Here is a 12,500-nt window from a genome sequence, read left to right on the forward strand (position 1 = left end):
TGGGTCTTTTATTACTTTTTTTAAATAATTATTTTTAGAATAATTTTATTTATTGTCTTATTTTTTCTTTTTTCTTTTCTTTTCATTTTATTTATTTACTTGTATTTTTTATTATTATTATTATTTTTGTATTATGTTTCTCTTTTGGATCTTTTCTTTTCTTTCCAAAAAACAGCAAAGTGTAAAAGACTCGTGTGGACATGAACTGTAACACAAAACATAAATCACTGTGTCATCTTTTATTGTTTTGTATGAACATGTTGAACAAGTTTTTGAGTCTTCCCTATCTCTCCCTCTCTTTGCTCTTGGTGCTAAGTCCCTCCCCCTTCAGAGCACCATCACAGCACAATGAGAAACTCCGGCACGTCACACCAGGTTTGTGTCATGTTTTTGTGTATATGTGGGAGAATGAGGGATGTAGACTTACAGTACAGACTTGGGTATGAATAAGGCCAGAGAGAGATCACTAGATGACTCAAACATGCACAGACGACTCTAAAACCTCTTCAGACGGGTTTTTGATGAGGAAATGTTGGAACATGAGAGAAAAGTCCAAAAACCTGAAGTGAAACGAACAAAAAAAGGTTAAATTATTGATCGAGCTTCAGAGTGTTTTGTACGTTTCATACCTCTCCTCTCCTCTCTGGCTCTGGCTCCTCCCCCTCCTCAGGTGCAATCGTCAGGTGTTATCGTCAGGTGCGATCGTCAGGTGTGATCTGTTTAAAATGCGTCGTGAATCCGTCTGCACATGTCGCTCTCCGAGGGGCCGACGACACCCACGCTAATGCTGCCGCTAACACATGCTAATGTCGCTAACACAGACCCACACGGAGAAAAAAAAAAAAAAAAACACCCAGCGTCTCCGAGCTTAAGACAAGAATCTGGGTTTTTGTGTTTAAAGAGCCAAGATCACAGGAGTTTATGAAGCAGCGACTTTATGAATAACACAGGCCCCAGTACGGACCCTTGAGGTGCCCCACAGGTTACGTCCCTAAACCCCGGTAACAGAGTATTTATTCAAATATTCCTCTATTCACACGGGATTCGTTTTATCCAGCGACATGTGTAAAATTTTAATTTCCCCACGATGTCGTTTGTGGATTTTTTTGTGTAGATTTGCACAGTAAGTGACGTCAGTGGACGACCTGTTTTTACGGACTTTATTTTTCGTCTTATAAACACAATGAAACAAGACAAACGTTTAATTCATCATGTCGCCAATGTTGCTTTTATTTTCAGTGTGTCCGGGGTCCAGGTCACGTCTTTACTGCACTTTATGTTTTTTAATTTTTATTTGTAGAAAAATAAATGGACTAGAGAATAAATATAGTTGATTTGGATTGTATTTGAAAAAAAAAAAAAAAAAAAAAAAAAAAAAATGGCCATAGAAATGATTTGTACAATAAGTGCCATCATCCATGTTCTTCTTCTTCTCCGGGGCATCAGTCTGAACAGAGACTCCCAGACTTCCCTCACCCAGACACTTCCTCCAGCTCCTCCAGTGGACCTGAGGTGTTCCCAGTCCAGTCCAGAGACATCGTCCCTCCAGTGTGTCCTGGGTCTTCCTTCCTCCAGGTGGGACATGAACACTCCTGAGGGACACGTCCAGGAGACATCAGAACAGATCCTCCCGCCAACTGCTCCTCTCCACGTGGAGGAGCAGCGGCTCTACTCCGAGCTCCTCACTCTGTCTCTAAGGGAGACGCCCAGACGCCCTGAGGAGGAAACTCATTTCTGCCGCTTGTATCTGTGATCTGGTCCTTTCGGTCACTACCCAGAGTCATGACCAGAGGTGAGAGGAGGAACGAAGACTGACAGTAAATCGAGAACTTCGCCTTTTGGCTCAGCTCCTCTTCACCACAACGACCGATACATCACTGCAGACCTGCACCTGTCACTGTCACTGTCAATCTCACACTGCACCTGTCACCTGTCAATCTCACACTGCACCTGTCCACCTGTCAATCTCACACTGCACCTGTCCACCTGTCAATCTCACGCTCCGTCCTCCCCTCACTCCTGAACAAGACCCCGAGATACTTGAACTCCTCCAGTTGAGGCAGAGACTCTCCACCCACCAGGAGACGACAAGACGCCTTCTCACCCCAGACGCTTCACACTCGGGTCAAACCGCCCCAGAGCTGCAGGTCCTGACCTGATGAAGACGACAGGACAACATCATCTGTGAACAGCAGAGATGATCCTGTGGTCCTCAAACCAGACCCTCCTGCCCCTGACTGCACCTAGAAATTCTGTCCATAAAAACAATGAACAGAACCTGTGACAGGTGCGGCCCTGGCGGAGTCCAACATGCACCTGTGATAAGTGATGTCAGTGAACAACCTGTTTCTACGGACTTTATTTTTTAAAAAGGCGACTGATAAACACAACGAAACAGGAACATTTGAATTCATTGTGTCGCCAAAGTTGCTTTTATTTTACTTTTTTTTTTTTTGTCCCATGGTCCAGTTCCAAAATCTTCTCAGTTCAAACAGAATGTAGAAGACGACATAATACTGTTCTACAGTTCAGAGTTCAAATCTTCTTCTTGGAGTTTACGTGGAAATAATAATTCTGAATTGAGGTTTACATGAAAAACTCGTTAAATCGTCTTTATTTAATGTGTCTCTGCTTCTGCGCCAGCGTCCTGAGCGTCACTGAAAACCTCGAAGACTGAGGGTTCAACTCTGACAGAAATACTGTTTAAACAACAAATGTTTGACTTCCAATAAAAGTCACGATCCTCTACTTTTTAACATGTGTCAAACTCAAGCGATTAATATTTTTTATTTTTGCCCAACCATAATTTAAATTGAATCAAACAGAAGACGGTGTTTTCAGTAAAAATCTTGCAGTTTATTTGCATATAAAGGCAGCTAATAATAATAATAATAATAATAATAATATAATAATATAATAATAATATCACAATGAACAGAAAGAGCTACAATCTGAGAAAAACACTACGCCACAGACATCGGCAACAGCTTTTTTTGTGCTCGCAAGATTGCATGGACACAGTGCAAATGAGAGAGAGAGAGGATTTAAAAAACAAAAAGAACATCAAAACAAAACAAAGCCCAGCTCAGTCCCGCGCCGCCTTAAAGCTGCACTGCGGAACTTTTCTGCTCCGTAGAATATCCCGGGTTTAAAGAGCTCGTGGCCATTTTTTTCTGATCTGTTTTAACGTTTCGTCGTCCAAAAAAACGACCTGGAGTTTGTGTTTTGTTTCATCCGCACACGTTTAACCACAGCTGTTAGTTCCACCTCGTGATGTCATCAAGTGGTGACGTCAACAAGATGTGCTCCACCGTGTTTTGAAAACCAGCCGGCGACCGTTTTAAAGCGACAACACTTGAACTGAAAACTGAAGAAGCGCAGTAGAACGCGGACGAGTTTAACGCCGGCGACAGACCCCGGCTTAAAAAACAAACAAAACAAAAAAAAGTTCCGCAGTGCAGCTTTAAGAGAGCGAGGAGGTTCACGACAAAGTCCGGCTCAGGTTCAGATAAGTTTAGTTTAGTCAGGCCTGATCCAAAGCCTGCAGGTTCAGAACAAACAAACTCTCTCGGTGTTCGAAGGAAAAGAGCTACGGAGGCTCGGGAGGGACACGGGAAGGCAAAGGACCAACCGGACAAAAGGGGCGGGGCTTAGGGATGCCACGGTACAACGACTTAAGTAATTAAAGTTAAACTTAGTTAAAGTTTAAATCTTAGTCCTGGTTTAGTCCTGGATTACTTATGGTTTAGTCCTAGTTTAGTTCTGGTTTAGATCTGGTTTTAACCTGATCTAGATTTGGGTCAAAGTCAGGTTAGACCTGCATTAGACCCGGTTTAGTCCTGGTTCAGTTCTAGTTGTTGTAAAGTCTAGCTCCTCTCATGAAGCACAATTCATTTTGTGTGAATTAAACTGAACGTGTTCGTGTGACAGAACATCAACAACTTTCATAAAGGTCGGATTTTTTTAGGATTTCTTCTGTATTTTTACAATTTGAACTTTTAAAAATGTTTAAATTGTCAGATCTAAACCAAATCTTAAACCAGGTCTAAACCAGGTCTTAAACCAGGTCTAAACCAGGACTAAACCAGGACTAAACCAAGACTAAACCAGGTCTAACCCAGGTCTAAACCAAGGACTAAACCAGGTCTTAAACCAGGTCTAAACCAGGTCTAAACCAGGTCTAAACCAGGTCTAAACCAGGTCTAAACCAAGTCTTAAACCAGGTCTAAATCCAGGTCTAAACCAGGTCTAAACCAGGTCTAAACCAGGTCTAAACCAGGTCTAAACCAGGTCTAAACCAGTCTAAAACCAGGTCTAAATCCAGGTCTAAACCAGGTCTAAAACCAGGTCTAAACCAAGTCTAAAACCAGGTCTAAACCAGGTCTAAACCAAGGTCTTAAACCAGGTCTAAAGCAGGTCTAAAACCAGTCTAAACCAGGTCTAAACCAGGTTTTAAACCAGGTCTAAATCAGGTCTAAACCAGGACTAAACCAAGTCTTAAACCAGGTCTAAACCAGGTCTAAACCAGGTCTAAACCAGGTTTTAAACCAGGTCTAAACCAGGTCTAAACCAGGTCTAAACCAGGTCTAAACCAGGTCTAAACCAGGTCTAAACCAGGTTTTTAAACCAGGTCTAAACAGAGTCTAAACCAGGTCTAAACCAGGTTTTAAACCAGGTCTAAATCAGGTCTAAACCAGGTCTAAACAAAGTCTAAACCAGGTCTAAACCAGGACTAAACCAGGTCTTAAACCAGGTCTAAACCAGGTCTAAACCAGGTCTAAACCAGGTCTAAACCAGGTCTAAACCAGGACTAAACCAGGTCTAAACCAGGTCTAAACCAGTCTAAACCAGGTCTAAACCAGGTCTAAACCAGGTTGAGACCTGACAGAAGAACTAAGAAAGTCTAAATGTGCAGGTTTGTGCGTTAAACATGAGTGAACGAAACAAAACTCAACTCCAGGTCTGTTTGTGACGAGGAAACGACATCAGAACAGATTCATGAAATTAAAATAAAAATGGTTTGAAATGTTTAAAATTTGACGAAATGCTCTAAAAGTTCAAAGTTTAGGGAGAATTTCTCGTTTGCCTTCCCCTGATCCTCGTCCTCGGGGAATAATAACAATAAAAACATGAAAAAGCACTCGTTTATAAAGAATACAAGAGTCCACAAATACACTGTACATCCATCGCAGTTCTGTGTGTGTCCTGTGGGGGCGCCAAAAACAACACTCATCAATGTCGAGATTTCACCGTCGCAATCTTACGCCAAATTCAGAACAATTTACATTAAAAGTTTGGGGTTTTTGTTAATATTGGCACCTTCAAAATAAAGCAAATGTGTAAAGACGATGAAATAAAATAGAATTCTTTTTGAAAATCATTAAAACGTCTTTTGAAATTGGCACTTTTTCCAAGAAATGAAAATAAAATGAGTTTTGAATTTTATCTACACACTCAGGAATCCACAAGTACAGGTTTAGTCCCAGGTTAAGACCCGGGTTTAGACCTGGTTTAGTTCTTGTTTAGTTCTCTGTATTTTGTACCTGATTAAGTCCTGGTTAAATCCTGGTTGAGTCCCATTTTAGTCTCATTTTAGTCCTGTTTTAGTCTTGTCTAAGTCCTGGTTTAGTCCTGTTTTAGTCCTGTTTGAGTCCTGGTTTAGTCCTACATTAAATTCCTGGTTTAGACCTGGTTTAGTTCTTGTTTAGACCTGGTTTAGTTCTTGTTTAGACCATTTTTTCTCACTTTGTGACATCACAGGTGGAGCTGGAGGAGGCGGAGCCAAAGCAGGACTCATAAATAAACTTTATAGAGCTCCTCATTTGCATCTCATTTGCATAAAACTCAGGCTCAGGAGCAAAGAAAAGACCAAATGTGATCTGTAATGTCCTCGTTTAAACCAGGACTAAACCAGGACTAAACCAGGGCTAAACCAGACTAAACCAGGTCTAATCCAGGTCCAAACCAGGTCCAAACCAGGACTAAAGTAGGTCTAAACTGGGTCTAAACTAAACGTAAACCAGGACCTTCCAGGATAAACTAGACTAAACTAGAATTTAATCAGGACTTTTTCCAAAAATAAACTGGTCCAAAGAACTAAACCAGGACTAAACCGGGTCTAGACCACGTTAAAACCAGGTTAAAGCCAAATTTAAACCAGGTCTAAACCAGGAGTAATTGAAGTCTAAACCAAGAGTAATCCAGGTCTAATCCTGGTCTAACCGGGTCTGAACCGGGTCTGAACCGGGTCTGAACCGGGTCTGAACCGGGTCTGAACCGGGACTTGTCCTGAGTGTGTTTTCTGTTGGACTTTGCTTCAGTCGAGGAGGAGACTGGAGGATAAAAAAAGCGCTAAACACAAAACCGAAGCAGAAAAAACAGAACTGGACAAAGCTTCATTATTTTACAGACGCACAAACATTTGTACAGAAAAAAGATTTAAGATTGTTTTCACCACAAAACTCCGGGAGAATATCGGCGTTCGGAAAATTTACATCAGCGCTGGAAACCTGTGAATCTGTGAATCTGTACACGCGATCGAACATTCAGAGGATTTTATCAAACGTAATCGAACAGAAGAGCGGCGCACGGACGAGTTTAATCTGTGACTAAACGACGGATGAGAATATACACGTTTAATGCCGTACTGTGGAACATTCCAGACTTAAAGATTTAAAGATCTGAAGACGGGAGATTTACGTCTGTGGAGTTTTAACGTCACAAATTCAGATCACCGCGTTCGTTTTGTTGTTTTTAAAATGTTAAATTTGTCCAAAAACAAGTCCAAAAAGTGTGAACTCGTTTTCTGAGCCTCCCCTCCCTCTGCTCTCTGTGCTAAGTCACTCCCCCTTCAGAGCAAAGTGTAACACGAGCAGGTTTGGGTTTCAGTTTGAACCGGACGGACAATTTACAGCAGGATTTAACCAGGACTAAACCAGGACTAAACTAGGATTTAACTGGGTCTAAACCAGGACTAAACCAGGTCTAAACTAGGTCTAGAACAGGACTAAACCAGAGCTAAACAAGGACTGAAACCAGGACCAAACCAGGATTAACCCAGGACTAAACCAAGTCTAAACCAAATCTAAACCAGGTCTAGAACAGAACTAATCCAGGACTAAACCAGGACTAAAGCGGGTCTAAACCAGATCTAAACTAGGTCTAGAACAGGACTAAACCAAGTCTAAACTGGATTTAAACCAGGACTAGACCAGGACTAGACCAGGACTAACCCAGGTCTAAAACAGGTCTAGAACAGGTCTACAACAGGACTAAATCAGGATTAAACCAGGACTAAACCAGGGCCAAATCAGGTCTAAACCAGGACTTAAATGGGTCCAAACCAGGTCTAGAAGAGGACTAACCCAGGACTAACCCAGGACTAAACCAGGACTAAACCTGCAACATCACGTCAGGTTTGTGACGTCGTCGCTGTGTTGCAGTTTTGTGTCGTGTTTTTGTATTTTTATGGAGAATTGTCGCGCGGGAGGCTTTAAATACGGCCCGACAGAGATCACTAGATTACTCAAACTCTTCAGACCCGTTTTTGACGACAGAACAACGTCAGAACACGAGAAAAAACTCTAAAAACTAAATGTGCGTAATTCCCCCGTCTTCTCTCTTTAACCAAGACTAAACCAGAACTAACCCGGGACTTGATCCGGGTCTGGACCGGGTCTGGGCCGGGATCCTGGTCCGGTCTGGAGTACCTGAAGCTGGAGGATTGTTCTGCGTGTTTGAGGTGGTCCGGGACACGGGGAGAACATGCAGACTCCACAGCGAGCGTCTGCGTGCGCCGCTTTAAAAAACGCCAGAAATATTTACAATATAATTTAAAAAAAACATCGACATTCAAGAAAAACACGAACGATTCAAAGGGAACAAAGTCACAAACGGTTTAAAGCTGCACTGCGGGACTTTTCCGGTGGAGGCTCGTCCCCTGCTCGTCTCCGTGGTGATGTCACTGCTCGGTCTGGAAGGTTCCGTGATGTGACTTTAAACTTTTATTCATTTATTTGGGAGTTTCTGTTGCTCAAACGTACAGTGACTCTGTGAAGGGGGGGACGCCTCTCCACAGATCTGAGCTGTAATGTGGTACGCAGCTGTTTCCCTGGAGATCGATTTGGGTTTAAAGCTCCACTGTGGAACATTCAAGAAAAAACTGGAAATGTCCCGTTTAAAATCCTCGTTTGGTTTGGTTTTTGGAAGATATGGAAAGAGAATTTAAACAGGACTAAACCAGGACTAAACCAGGACTAAACCAGGACTAAACTAAACTAAACCAGGACTAAACTAAACCAGGACTAAACCAGGACTAAACCAGGACTAAACCAGGACCAGGACTAAACCAGGACTAACCAGGACCAGGTAAACTAAAACAAACCAGGTCTAAACCAGGACCAGGTAAACCAGGACTAAACCAGAAACCAGGCTAAACCAGGACTCAGGTAAACAGGTAAACCAGGACTAAACCCAGTAAACCAGGTCTAAACCAGGAAACTAAACCAGGACTAAACAGGACTAAACCAGGTCTAAACTCTAAACTAGTCTAAACTAAACCAGACTAAACCAGGTCTAAACCAGGTCTAAACAGGTAAACCAGGTAAACTAAACCAGGTCTAACCAGGTCTAACCAGACTAAACCAGGAAACCAGTCTAAACCAGTCTAGGTAAACCAGGTCTAAACCAGGTCTAAACCAGGTAAACCAGGACTAAACCAGGTAACCAGGTAAACCAGGTAAACCAGGTAAACCAGGAAACCAGGTCTAAACCAGTCTAAACAGGTAATGAGGCTACTCCAGGATAAAACTAACCTAGAACTCAACCAGGACTTTGTCAATAATAAATTGGTCAAACAGCTGAACTGGGTCAAATCCAGGACTAAACTAGGCCTAGAACAGGACTAAACCAGGTCTAAACCTAAACTAGGTCTAACCCAGGTCTAAACCAAGTCTAAACCAAGTCTAAACCGGGTCTAACCCAGGTCTAAACCAGGTAACCAAGTCTAAACCAGTCTAAACCAAGTCTAAACCAGGGTCTAAATCTAAAGGTCTAAACCAGGTCTAAACCAGGTCTAAACCAAAGGTCTAAACCGGGTCTAAAACCGGGTCTAAACCGGGTCTAAACCAGGTCTAAACCGGTCTAAACCAGTCTAAACCAGGTCTAAACCGGGTCTAAACTCTAAACCAGGTCTAAACTCAAACCAGGTCTAAACAAGGTTAACCAGGTAAACCAGGTCTAAACAGGTCTAACAGGGACTTAACAGGGGCTCAACCAGGTCTAGAACCGGTCTAGAACAGAACTAAACCAGGCCTGAACCAGGTCTAAACCAGGTCTAAACCAGGCCCTAATGTGGCTACTCCAGGATATAAAGGACTAAACTAGAACTCAACCAGGACTTTGTCAATAATAAACTGGTCCAAAGATCTAAACCAGGTCTAAACCAGGTCTAAACCAGGTCAGTTTTCTGGTTTAATCTTTTACCGTGGAACCTTCCAGACAAATCTCTATCATCTCCACGGCGACGAGCAGCTTCAGGTTCGAGTCTTTCCCCCCAGAAAAGTCCCGCAGTGGAGCTTTAAACTCCTCAAAAGACTCCGATTTTTCTCCAGCGTTTTGAGTTAAATATGGCACCGATACGAACGCCGATATTCCCCGACGATAAACCCCCCCACAGTCTTTTTACAACAACAGTTTAGAGAAAAAAACCATCGCAGCGGCGGCGGCGGCGGCGTTTCCAGTCCGGCACAGTCCTCCCCGCGGCGAGGGGGCGGAGTCTGCGCAAACGCTCGCCGCCGCACAATTTTGACTTTTCAATTAAACAAGAAATATTTATAGAAAAGTGGTGCTGGTTTGGGAGTCTGACGATCCGCACGGAAAAAACACAAAAACACAAAAACGTCTGCACAGGTTTAAAAAAAAAAAAACATCCAAAATTTTACCATTTTAGGGATTTTAAAAAAAAGTAAAAAGCAGATTTCAAAATAAAAAATGGGATGTCCTCGTTTTGGTGATAATAAACCAGGACTAAATCAGGACTAAACCTGGATTTAACTGGGTCTAAACCAGGACTAAACCAGGTCTAGAACAGGACTAAACCAAAACTAAACCAGGACTAAACCAGGACTAAACCTGGATTTAACTGGGTCTAAACCAGGACTAAACCAGGTCTAAACCAGGATTTAACTGGGTCTAAACCAGAACTAAACCAGGTCTAGAACGGGACTAAACCAAAACTAAACCAGGACTAAACCAGGACCAAACCTGGACTAAACCTGGATTTAACCTGCAACATCACATCAGGTTTGTGACGTTGTTGCTGTGAACAGTTTTCATTTCATTTCATTTATTTCAAAATAAAAAACTGGGACATCCTCGTTTTTTGGAGTTTGGTGATAATAAAATTGTGAAATGAGAGCGGAATTTAAAAAAAATATTACGTAGTGAAAATTCATGACGAACACGTGAGATGGTTTAGTCACATTTTCTTTTTCTTTTTGTCGTTTTTCAGCAGATTTTTTTGGAATTTACCCAAACTATAATTTTTGCCTCTTTTTACTGTTCCACACTGTGACTTTAAACTTATCCAACAAACATTTATTCATTTATTTGGGAAATTCTGTTGCTCAAAAATACAACAGCTCTGAAAACGGGGGCGCCTCTCCACAGATCTGAGCTGTACTGAGATCGATGGGTTTAAAGCTCCACTGTGGAACGTTCCAGATAAAACAGAAAATGTCCAGTTTAAAATCCTTGTTTAGTTTGTTTTTTGCAAGTGACGGGAAGAAATTTAAATCAGGTCTAAACCAGGACTAAACTTGGATTTAACCAAGACTAAACCAGGTCTAAACCAGGTCTAGAAAAGGTCTAAACCAGGTCTAAACCAAGACTAAACCAGGTCTAAACCAGGTGTAGAAAAGGTCTAAACCAGGTCTAAACCAAGACTAAACCAGGTTTAAACTGGGTCCTAAATCAGGTCTAAACCAGGTCAAAACTGGGTCCTAAACCAAGACTAAACCAGGACTAAACTAGGATTTAACCAGGTCTAAACCAGGTCCTAAACCAGGTCTAAATAGAGTCTAAACCAGGTCTAAACTAGGTCTAAATCAGGTCTAAACCAAGACTAAACTAGGTCTAGAAAAGGACTAAACTAGGTCTAAACCAGGACTAAACCAAAATTTAACCAGGTCTAAACCGGGTCCTAAACCAGGTCTAAATCGAGTCTAAACCAGGTCTAAACCAGGTCTAAACTGGGTCCTAAACCAGCTCTAAATGAGGATTTAATCAAGTCTAAACATTTTTTGAATAAAACTGAGACACAGACTCAAAACCTGGACTGTCTCGGGTAAAAAAAGGTAAAATTTTTGAGTAAAATATTTAAATAATCAAGTGTCGACGTCAAAATAAATCTGCTGTGTTTTGTTTTCATCAAAATAAAAAGTGTTTTCCTGCCCGAGACTCAAGAAGTGCTCTGTTAACATGCTAGTTGTCGTTCGTCTTACTTCTCCGGTGTTTAAAATTTGCGAAAAACTGCAAACAGTTAAAAAAAAATTTGGTTCTGTTTTTTTGCAATTTAAAAACGTTTAAAATCAGGATAAAGGAGTTTTTTTTTTATTTTAAACCTGTGCAGAGTCGTCGTCGTCGTCGTTGTTTTTTGCCGTGCAGGAGGAAGTGGGCGGGTTTTTTAGGTTGAAGTGGGCGGGGCTTTGGAGAGCAGGGGGCGGGGTCATGTGGGGACAGGTGGGGGCGGGGTCAGGTGAAGAGGGCGGGGTCTCAGGACGCCGGCGGGTTGGGCAGGTCGAACACGATGGGCGGGTTGGTCGGCTGGAAGCTCACGGTGCAGGTCGACGAATTTATGAAGGTCGTGTAACCGTCCGTCATCAAACCATAACCTGAAAAACAAACGAACGAACGAACGAACGACAAGGGAGAAGGAGGGAGGGAAGGAGGGAGGGAGGAGGGAGAGAAGAAGGGAGGAGAAGGAGGGGAAAGCAGGAGGGAGGAGAGAAAGAGAAAGAAAGAGAGAGAAGGGAGGAGAGAGGGAGAGAGAGAGGGGAGAAATAGAGAGGGAGGAGATAGAGAAAGAAGGAGGGAGGAGAGAGAAAAAGAAGGAGGGATGAGAGAGAGAAAAAAGGGAGGAGAGAAAGAGAGAGAGAAGGGAGGAGAGAGGGAAAGAGGAGAGGAGGAAGAGAAGTAAGGGAGAGGGAGGAGAGAGAGAGAGAAGGGGGAGAGAAAGAAAGAGAGAGATATAGAAAGAGAGAGAGACAGAAGGGAGGAGAGAAAGAGAAAGAAAAGAGAGGAGAGAAAGCGAGAGAGAAAGAAAGAGAGAAGGGAAGAGAGAGAGAGAGGGGGAAGAAAGAGAGGGAGGAGAGAGAGAAAAAGAGAGAGGAGAGAGAGAAAGAGAGAGAGAAAAAAAGGAGGGAGGAGAGAGAGAAAGAAGAGAGGGAGGAGAGAGAGAAAAAAGGAGGGAGGAGAGAGAGAAAAAGGAGGGAGGAGAGAAA

At 42.5% G+C, this 12,500-nt stretch overlaps 1 protein-coding gene across 1 annotated transcript in view; it reads right to left on the reverse strand.

The window, feature by feature from the left end:
- Positions 1-9,257: 9,257 nt before the first annotated feature.
- Positions 9,258-12,500, reverse strand: part of mpped2a (metallophosphoesterase domain containing 2a) — a 7,935-nt gene continuing 4,692 nt past the window's right edge. Inside the window, exon 4 of the mRNA XM_055154377.1 lies at positions 9,258-11,891. Coding sequence (XP_055010352.1) covers positions 11,773-11,891 — 119 coding nt within the window. The 3' untranslated portion in view covers positions 9,258-11,772. The remainder of the gene's footprint in view (positions 11,892-12,500) is intronic.

The sequence above is a fragment of the Boleophthalmus pectinirostris genome, unplaced genomic scaffold (genome assembly GCF_026225935.1).
Source record: "Boleophthalmus pectinirostris isolate CB_2022bp ecotype Guang Dong unplaced genomic scaffold, ASM2622593v1 HiC_scaffold_19, whole genome shotgun sequence".
NCBI classification, from domain to species: Eukaryota; Metazoa; Chordata; class Actinopteri; order Gobiiformes; family Gobiidae; genus Boleophthalmus; species Boleophthalmus pectinirostris.